The sequence below is a fragment of the Fulmarus glacialis genome, unplaced genomic scaffold (genome assembly GCF_000690835.1).
Source record: "Fulmarus glacialis isolate BGI_N327 unplaced genomic scaffold, ASM69083v1 scaffold45065, whole genome shotgun sequence".
NCBI classification, from domain to species: domain Eukaryota; kingdom Metazoa; phylum Chordata; class Aves; order Procellariiformes; family Procellariidae; genus Fulmarus; species Fulmarus glacialis.
The window spans coordinates 456-11,082 of record NW_009211914.1 but is presented as its reverse complement, the minus strand read 5'-3'; the positions used below and the strand labels follow the sequence as shown (position 1 = coordinate 11,082).

The following is a 10,627-nucleotide window of genomic DNA, read 5'->3' as shown; positions in this document are numbered from 1 at the left end:
ATGTTCATTTTCACTGAGGTAAAAATGTCCAGTTATTTACCTGTGTAAAAGGCAAATAATTGTTATTTTCTGCACCTCTAATTTCAGAAACTCATTTAAAAATGTAGAGGTAAAAGAATATTTTAATAAAGATATTTAGAATGCTTATAACAATCAGATAACAATTCCTGAGTTCAGAGAACATGCAGGTATTGTCCTTTGAATTAAATATTGACTTTCCTTTGCAAAGGTTGATATTTACTTCTCAGAATAATAATTTCTGTGGCCCCCCAGCAGAAGTCAGTATCATTTTGTTATTAAACATCAGTTAGTGTTCATCAAAGACAGAACGTAATCGCTTGTCTTCCCTTTACGTTAATGTTGCACTGGAAAACTCTACATTAAAAAAAAAAAGCTTTATAATGCTTTATATACTGAGTAACGTTTAGCTGTTACTGACTCTTCTTGCCAGAACTGCATTTCTTCAGATGAACAGACTCAAGAGCTGACAGATTGCTTTCCCTTTCACCTATACCAGTTCGGCCATAATTGGATGACTATTAACAAGTCTCCTTCCTGCACTAAGCAGTCCGAAGTCGTCCAGTGACTTCTGCCTAAGGATTTTTTCCTTACTGTGTAATCCAGGATCCCAAGAATCTGTGGTTGCATGGGAACACTTCTTTTAGAAAGGTATCTAATACTAACATCAAGACTTCTAGCAAATGATTAATTTACTCTTCAACTTATGCCAGTGCAGTTTTTTATGATTAACACTTGTGTCAGGCAGTCTCTATCAGCTTCTTTATGCAAACTTAACTGGTGCTTGATATCAAGTCTAAGGGAAGAATCAACTCCCATTTCTCTTTTGTGTCTTTGTTAAAGCCAAAACCAAACAGATAACAGTTTATACTTCGTTATGATTAGAAAAAAGTACTCTTCATGGCCATGTAAAATGACCAAAAAACCTTACACTGTAACGGAGTCTTTACAGATGGGAGTAGTTTTGACCTAAAAGCAGTGCTTTTGTATCTGAGAGGCTACAGGAATGTTTCTGGAAAATAAATCTTATTTTCTGTGCTGGACATTATGCAGCAAAATACATCTATCATAAAATCAACCAAAGGGACAGATTCTAAATCCTATTTAGCAATAAATCTATACTTGCAACTTGGTAATCCTGTGTTTAAACTACTAAAAGAAAAACAAGCCGTTCTTTTACTTTCTAATACTATGTAATAATACAAATATTATAGGGAAACTGTATTATACAGGTGTGTTTTCCTGAAATGTGTACTTTGCAAAAAAAGATCTCTTCCTCAAACAAAAGCAAGTGACAAGCTGCAAAGTGTGCTTATGCAGAATGGTCAATAACACATATTTAAAGCAGAGTATCACATTAGAATAAGTCTGAAGGAATGAGTAGCCACTTCAGTTTGTACCCATAAAATTCAAGCCTAACAGCACTGGAAATATAAATTAATCAGGTTAAGTGCTTGAGAAAGTCTCTTCTTTTTAGCTGTGAAACGAAGAAGAGTATTTAACTGTTTCTCCCCGTGCACATTTCTCATAATTAGAATGCAACCATCTTATCATGAATAGAAAATCCCCAGATTAGAAAAGATATATGTAAAAAAATATTAAAATAGATACTCAGTGCTGAATCTTCCTATGATTGGCTTTAAAGGCTGATTTGAATTAAAGTTACTAAATCTCTTTTTCATTCTTGTTTCACCTACTACAAAACAGTGTGAAGACAGTTACTATTGAGACATTAATTCTCCCGAATATACCCAAATACCTTCCTCCAAACCTTTTTCTTCATAATTTATATTAGTTTTAAATCTACTATGAAAATAGTAGTGCAAGAATAATGAACTAAAAATTCTTCAGGTAAATGGTTTAGTTCCTTAATGCCGATGAAAAATATGCTAGTTATGATGCTTTCTTTGTTAACACTCCTTTACGTCCCAAATCAATTCTTCACTCCACATTCCTGTATTTGGTAAACAAATTGTACAGTACTCTCAGCGTAGACTTCAAGTCGCAATTTACAATATCTAGAAAAAAGGACAAGGGAAAAAAACATTAGTAACTTCATTAGCTCAAAACATTTCCAGAAAAAGCGCCTGTTCTCTACTCCCTTTCCTTGTTCAGCTCCATATCCATGAATATTCGAATCACAAAGATGTTAAGAAAGAGTAGCAATATAAATATAGCACAGTTTTTAAACTGGCAACTCAAAAATCATTATTTCAACTGCTTTTAGTTAAGGATACAAATGGCTAATGTTACTGATGAAGAAACGCAACCGAGGTTTAGATGCCCATGAGACAAATTGTGCCTAGGATTACATATATTTATATGACTGAATCTTCAGTCGGTTATGGCCAAAAAGTAATGATTTTGAAAAAATCATCAGGCAGGAACCAATGGAACTATTCTCTTATGTAAGAATTGCAGGACCTGGCCCATTCTGGGCTGCAACATCCTGTATTAGGCCTAATTTCAGCAAGATAGCTAGAGGCAAGTTTAAATTTTCTAAAGGATCTAAAGAAGCTAGGTATACAAGTGCCCCTCGAAGACACTTCTGAAATGCTCTGGGTTAGCTGATGTACATGGCTGAATCAGTCCTTCGAAACTCAACATCTAAAGTAAACGATTTATAGGAAACAAAAAGCTAATGAATACCTGCTGTTTCCAAGAGAAGTTGTTGAGAAAGTCAATATTAATTCACAAGAAATCTATAAAACAAACTGACAAGTACTACTGCAGCAGTCTATGCTGGTGCTTCAAGGAATATTCAATCTCAAATAGGGACTCAGAATTGCCCTCAGAAAGAATAGAAAAGTATTTGAATAGAATAGAATTAGAACAGAATTAGAATAGTCCTATCTCTTTCTGTTGATTGTATAGGAACTCAATCTCCTAACTTTGGTTCTTGGAATTGGGCATGAAGGTGTAAAGCAGGAGGTCTTCAAAACCTCCAAGTAAGCCTAGTAAATTGTGTATGTAATCATCAGATATTTTTGCCATTGTATTTATCTACAGTGATGTTTCTCACAGATTGTGAAGGGTTTATACTTTGAAGAATGTATCCAACCAAACCTATGCATGGTGTCCCAAAGTATGCAGACTTTGAAGGGCTAAAGATATTAGCTACGTGGCAAACTGACATCCATGGACAAAGGGTGAAAATGATCAAAGGGTGAAAACAATCAAACCTAGATTTTATGCTGAGACTATGCATGGTCATGAAACCATGGCCACATGGTTTTGTGGCTCTTAATAAATCAGATCAAAAATGCTTGATATAAAATGAAGAGAAAATGCCAAAAACTACACAAAGGGCACATTGCTCCCACAACATCATGTTATATGCAAACAGTATTGCAGAGTATAACTCGGGAAGTTTCCTCTTTCAGGCCAGCAGCAAGCTATAACACCTTCACTTCCTAATACAGAACTTCAAATGAACAAAGAGATAACTTTGACAGGTCTTTGCAAAGTTACCAGAAGACTCCACCACCACAACAGAATTCCATAGAAAGGTCCAAACTAGAAAGAAGCGTGCTCCCAGAGAAAGATGAGTTCTTTCCATTGCTACGTGTGTTTGACCAACACATCTAATATTTTACTGGTTGAAATTTTCAAAAAGAGAAGCTTTAGTTTGGCTTTGATGTACACATTTCAAGGAGTAATCTGAAAAAGCTCAAACTGCAAATGAATTCATTACAGACTCAGTAGATTAATGTTCTGGCCATTTTTAAAGTAAAAGGTCACGGAAAGCTTTTTAATACCTTTTCAATTATATTGCAAATAACCCAAATAAACTGTTGACCCCATAAAAATCATTGGTTTTCATACTCATTTATTTAACCGCATTCTTTTTTCCGCTAAATATGTTTTTCATATTCTAAAGCACTTTTCAGCATATTTTTTCCTCAAGAACCTCAAAGAAACAGTGTAGGAATTTAAAGAGTATTTAGTATACACGTTTAGGGTAAAATCCTTTTCAATACTCTTTTGCTCACTGGAAATTTTAAGTACGGGCATTGTGCCCAATGTAACAACACATAAAACAGATGTGTTTTTCCATTCACATTGGGCAGGAAGTTTCATATTAAGCATTTCAATAATTGCACAAGAAATGTCTTATATATGCTGAAATATCCTTATGGCTTGATTTATACTGGAAAAATTAGCTGTCCCCTAGAGCAATAAATACCTGAAAAATTAAATGCCGTAAGAATTTTAAACCTCCATGGGGAGTAAGGGATCAGAGATACTCTCTATTTTACTTGGATCCCTAGATTTCACTATTTCCCCCTTCTCTCTTTGACTATTTCAAACATAAAAGTTTGTAATACAGTCACCACTGGTTTAGTTAAGCATGATTGTGGATAAGCGTTCAAGCTATCAAAAGAAGCGAGAAAATAAGCTGGGTAGGTCCAGATTAAATGCATAGGCAGCATAGGCTCAATCCTGAGACATATTTTTTTGTATGTGTGCGTATGTCTGCTGCTGTTATGATCTGGAAGTTGGGAGGGATGGAAAATAAGCAGAATGGAGTAGAACTTGATTCAGTAATGTGTGCCTGAATCTCCAGAGAGCCCTTACTATTAGAAATAAAACTCTGAGCATTAGCTTATATCAACTCCTCAGGGAATGACAATCCAATATTACGGCATGAAAAGATTGCGTGCACCATAGAATGTGAATCTGCAATGGGTCTTGAAAACACACATATATTGATTATTATGGTTGGTAACCAGCAGAAGCCCAGCTACCACCCCTGTTGGGAAGAGTGGAGCAGAAGCTGCACATTCAGCTCCTGCATGGTAAGAAGTGGTAACTTCTCATGGGAGGAACCACAAGAGTACCCTGTAACATGGTGAATCAAGGGCCCTATATCCAGCCCGAAAAGCTGGATTTAAACCCTGTATTTATATGAGCAAAGAGGACTGGAATCCTAGGAGTGGAATCCTAATTCTGCTAAAGTCAGCAGCAAAACCTTCATCTTCCCTGAAGACACATTTTACTTTCAGTCTCCAGCTCTAAATCTAATTTAAATGTGTATGATTAGGTCCTGCACTCAAAGGCAGTGAACATTTGAATGTGAACATTTGAAATTCTTCTTCCACAACATCTACTTCTTCCGTAAAAATCTTGTAAATTACACTGGAATACTTGAGGTTTAGTATGAAGATGTAGGATGGGGGAAAACAGAGCAATTGGAGCAATTCAGATCTGCCAGTGACACCATGCACAATTGTGTTCTTTTTCTTTCAGTGAGTATCTGAGTATTACTGCATGTTTGGTCACGCAAATCTTACCCTGGCCACTCAAGAAAGGAAGCCTTGCAGCATTTGAAAAAGCATATCTATCAGCCATCCAAAATGAGCACTTCAAAATGTATCTTCCCTTTCGCTCTTGGATTAATGTTTTAACCTTCATTTAGCTATACCATAATCCTATGAGATAAGATCTGGATCCAATGCAAAATTTTAAGAAGATACAAAAAAAGTAAAATAGATACCTTCTGGTCTTGGCTTTGGTTTTTCCAATCCACCATCTTGCATTAGTTCAAATGCAAAGGATACATTGAGGACCTAGAAATATAATAAAGGTAGTCATTATTGTGAACTATATACAGTATAGTATAAATGGTCAAAAGAAGACTTAAAGCTGAAGACCCAGGTGCTCAGAAGGAAAAAATAGTCAGGGCTCTGTATATCAATGGAAGATCTGGTCCATGGAATCCAGACAATCCATTGTTTTGTTTTTTCTGGGTGGTGATGGTGGTTTCAGAAATATAAAAGGAACTGAAAAATAACACGTGAACTAATATTACCCATAGAAAAATTACTTACAAGTAAAAATAGCCCACCTCCCACAACTTTAAAAATTGGAACATGATGGCCCTTGAAGTGCTCTTGTCTTGAATAGACAGCTGAATTGCCTGGACAGCAACAGACACAGGGGTAATAGTTGGTCTTAAAATGATACATAGTACATACATGCCTTCATGCTTCCAAAAAACATGAAACCTTTCAAATGTTAAATTCTTGGATTTTGGACACAAAAAATCAGTTCTGTCATCAATTCATGTGTATAATTCTTTATACACTTAATGAACAGTAAGTCTGGTTCAATGACAGCATCACACAATGGCTGCCAAAATCAGTTAATACTTGCTAACCACCCCATTATTAATATAATTTTCCTTTTTATTCTGGATAAGCATTAATAGTGAGATCTTGGAAATGGTTACCAGTACAGTCCTCTCTTGATTTCAGCTATTTACATCAAACTTACGCGGAAAAGTTTGTGTCATCCTTGTACTACTAGACATGTTTATATGTTTATTTGTTTTTAACAGAAAAATGAAATCTAATTACCTTTTGTTCAAAACTATCAGGAGTCAAGAAAAAGCTGTGCAGAGGAACAAAATAGCCTTCTAGGAGACCCATTAGCAGGACTAAGTAAACACCATCTGCAAACTGTAAAAAAAGACATTTCTCGGTACATTTTCTGAATAAGTCATTGCTTTGCTTAGTGAACAAGATATATATTGTCTAATGCAGAACTGTCAACAAACTACTAATATAAATATTTTAAATTGCAACTAAAAGATCTCATCTCACTCCTTTGATTCCTTTTATTTAGTTAGTACGTTCTGTTATGTCTTCTCCAAAACTGACTTAATGCTGAAATATACATGCAGAATAAAGTTCCTGGAAAGAGAGGTCGTCAGTGGCTTTGATCTATGCCTTTGCTTTCTATTCTACTAGTTGTGGGGAATCAGAACAGCCACCTTTCAAGCTCTCAAATGGCATTCGCTGAGCAGAGAAAAGCAGAACGAAGGTGCAATCTCATGACTGCACTGAAATTCAGTATATTGGAGGAAATAAAGGAACAAAGAATCATCTTTGTCCACGTTCTGCAAGTCCGAGTCAATCTAATTTTAAATGTATGTAATTACAGATGGAAAATACCTAATTGCTATGATATACGTTCATTTCCATGTAAAAAAATAGCAACATCCATAAAATTTTGTTAAAGGCCTCTCACTCTTACCCCTGTGGCATCAGGTCTATCAGTGCACTGAGATATCTTCACAATCAAATTGAGTTATCTGAAGCAACCCATCATCTTCCTGAGGTAGATAATTTTCTTTCAACTGACAGAAATACAATCTCTCATCTTGGGGAATACTGTTTCAGGTAAATGCTTAAGGGGTTTCTAGGTACATTTGAATAATAGGTTTTTTCCAAAAGTAAACAATGCAATAAGCAGGCATAGGGAACACCTTTCTGAAAGCCCTTACCCATTATTTCCAACTAAATCTTAATTTTACCTTTGTAAAATCTCTACCAGATTGATAGCTATTTAAATAAACCAGAGATTCTTAATAACATGAATCAAGACATAAAATAAAGCCTGTCCTGAAGACACTTGGGTTTTTTTGATAGTGTGGATACAATCATTCCTGCCTGACCTTGTAATTTTCTTATGATAACTGCTGCAATTGTTCACATGGGGAGGTATTAATACAGCAGGATTAAGCTTTTCTTTTAGCTTCTTTCCAGCCAATTTAGCAGCTGAGAACAAGAAAGAAGACCATGTACCACATTATTTCTGTGGTGCAATCAAGCCTGCAGCCCAACTGTACAGCTGCCTATACACTTGAGTAGCCTTACTCTCAAGAACGTATCTCACTGAATAGAGTCATTGTAATCCCATGTGATTGCGTGCTTGTGTAAAGGTAGGCAGGAAACAACTGTTCAGCTTGACGTTGGATCAAACCAAGCGGACAGAGTTCTTTCCTGACCAAAACAAGCACAGGTTCTGCTGGCAGCACTTGGCAGCACCCAAGAGGTAGCATCTGTTAATTGATTTTTATGCTAATGGAAATACAAAACTGTTTTAGAGAAATTTAGCTGCCCTCATGATTTCTCTGCTTAATTGGTGAGGGTCTTCTTTATATGAACATATTTAGAATTGAAGGGTTTTCTGCTGAAATAATACCTTAGAGCTCAATCAATAATAATTCAATGAAATTTCTGGATAAAGTTGGGGGCATAGTGCATAACATAGTGCAACTATCCCTCCCCTTTAAGAAAGGCTGTGAAATTCTACCTGGGTCTCCAGTTCAGTGACCTCCAAATTCAATTTATTGAGATGCTTGTTCACAAAGGTGATGAGAGTCTGAAATATGAAAACAATGTAGTGAAGGCCTATTCAGTAGGGCAGCAGTTCAACGCGTACAGTATGAACTCCACTCAGAAGCAAATCTGCATGAGTGAAGAGACCGCAACACAATTTTTAAGTTTAAAAACTGAAATGTGACATAAGAAAAACAAAATCTTTTTTTTCCCCAAGAGTGAAGAACAGAAATAAAATGAACGTGATGTATATAAATAAAAATACACTGTTAAAACACAGTAATTCTTAAAAAAAAAACTTGTAGCAGACTATATGGAAGTGGGTAATTGGATTCCACTCAAATCTGACAGCAGCCAAAATACTCTAGGTCAGACCCCTGGCAGTTATAAACTGGATACCTCTTTGGCATCAGTACACTCACTCTACCAGTTGGGTTCTACTCAACATACACTTTGTGAGAACTTCTTTTTGATGGAAACTTTGATAACTACGTATTGTTCTGTGTTCCAAAGTCAACTTCACGCTGCTAAATATTAATAAAAAGTAACATTACAATCATGAATTTGTATACTTGTTTAAGCATAAAACTTAATTGTATTTAATGAATGCAAATTATGCTAATTATATATTATATACACACACACGCACTACATATGTACAAACAGATACACACAAGCATGCACATGCACACATTATGTATTTTAAAAATAAAAACCTTCCAACCTTCTTCACTACATTGAGCTTGTCTGGAGCATGGTCAAATAAAGTATCAAATGCATCTCTTTCTGAAAAAAATTTAGAGATGTTAATATACTGAGCAGCAGTTGTCCAAATGCAGAATAAACACTTATTAAGGCACACACTCGTTTAAGACAACAGAGTCAGCAAAAGGTTTCAGTATAATCTCTTTGTATTCCAAGTACCACATATTTTGCATACTTGCTCTCTTGCTATAAGCTGCTAGTAACTTATTCTCTATTATTTACAAACAGCATAATTTTCAAGTACGATTTGAATTACCTAATAACCCTGTTTCTCAAAAATGTACAAAGAATGGTATCTTTATGCATAAAACCTTAAATAGGCAGATACAGGGAGCTAAGTAACCAAATCATTGTGTGCAGAAGAACATGAGTTTACATCTAAAGTCACTACATCTACAGAGGCCCATTTTCCCCATAGGCCACTGATGGCATTGTGGTGTGCTATATTATTAATCACCTCAAGCAAGCTTATGATTATACAGCTGCAATACAATCCTTTGTATATATGTTTTTGGACCATTCTGATACGCAATTTAGGACATTATCAGCAGGACAGGCAACCTAGGGTTGCATGATTGGAGTGCTACTGTAGTCACCTTCTGAAGAAAACAGGGGAAGGAAAAAAAAAGGCACCAGAGCCTTTTCTGAGCAATTTCCATTTCGACAATCACCTGAATGATAGCAAACGACTCCACAAAAAGCTACTTTCATATTCCTCAATAAAAAAAATGCTAGAGTAGATCCAAATGCGTTTGTAGAAGGCAGACTTTATACAGAGTAAGACTGCTCAGGGATATCATTGGGAAAAGAGGTCATGCATGTAGCCTTTTAAACCAGCTGTAAGGCAGCCATTGAAATAATATAAGAAGCAAATGCTAAATTCTTGGTGGGACTCCACCTAAGCTCCTCAGATGACTATTTTCTGTTGGCCAGGCATTTGGCCAGTCTCAATACTAGCAGTAAGACATACTAGGCACAGGGACTTGCATGGTGTTTAGGCCTGATGAATAATGACTCAAAGTCAATAATGTGTAAGTAGGTAATGTATGCAAGAATGCCAACGAGTTCACCAGCTGGTTTATGATAAGACATCGTTTCATATTATGCTGGGAACTTATGACCATTAATACTATTACAGTAATGTTCTGGAGGTTAAACCATAAAGCACCTGCAAATTAACACATGCTGAAAAACAATGAAATGTGTTTTGAAGATGGTCAGACTGATTTTAATGCTTTTTTCCTTTTGTTAACTGTCACAATAGCCTGTGGTGCATATCTTCATATATTTGCCAGGGCAACTTGAAATCCTCTACTTCCTTGCAGTTTGATCAAAATGACCACCCATTGCAGAACTAATGTATACTTTGGCTGCCTCAAGAAAAAGATAATAATCAAATGAACTTACCATGCCTTCCTGATAATGCCCTATGAAAGAGAAAAAAAAAAAAAAAAGAACAAAACACAGTTATATATAACTCACTTGCAGACATTGTACTGCAAAAGAAAACAGCATACATGGCCAGATCTTCAGCTTGGTGAAAACTGGAGTACATGCACGGAATTAAGAAAACCTTCATCAAGTTACTCCAACTGAGAATCTGGATTAGTCTGAAGTCCATCAGTATAATATCTCCTGGCTTCACTAAAGTCTCATGAGAGGCCAGATCTCAGATTTCCTACTATTGAACCAAATCAACACACCTTGCCTGAGTGAAG

General features: G+C 35.9%; 1 protein-coding gene across 1 annotated transcript; it reads right to left on the bottom strand.

The window, feature by feature from the left end:
• Positions 1 to 1,959: 1,959 nt before the first annotated feature.
• Positions 1,960 to 10,336, bottom strand: LOC104076740 (alpha-parvin; the record flags this gene model as incomplete). Its single annotated transcript, XM_009577713.1, has 6 exons — positions 1,960 to 2,036; positions 5,516 to 5,588; positions 6,378 to 6,479; positions 8,119 to 8,187; positions 8,869 to 8,930; positions 10,317 to 10,336. Coding segments are annotated over 6 exons (403 nt in total), but the record flags the coding sequence as incomplete, so codon positions are not given.
• Between the last annotated feature and the right edge of the window lie 291 nt (positions 10,337 to 10,627).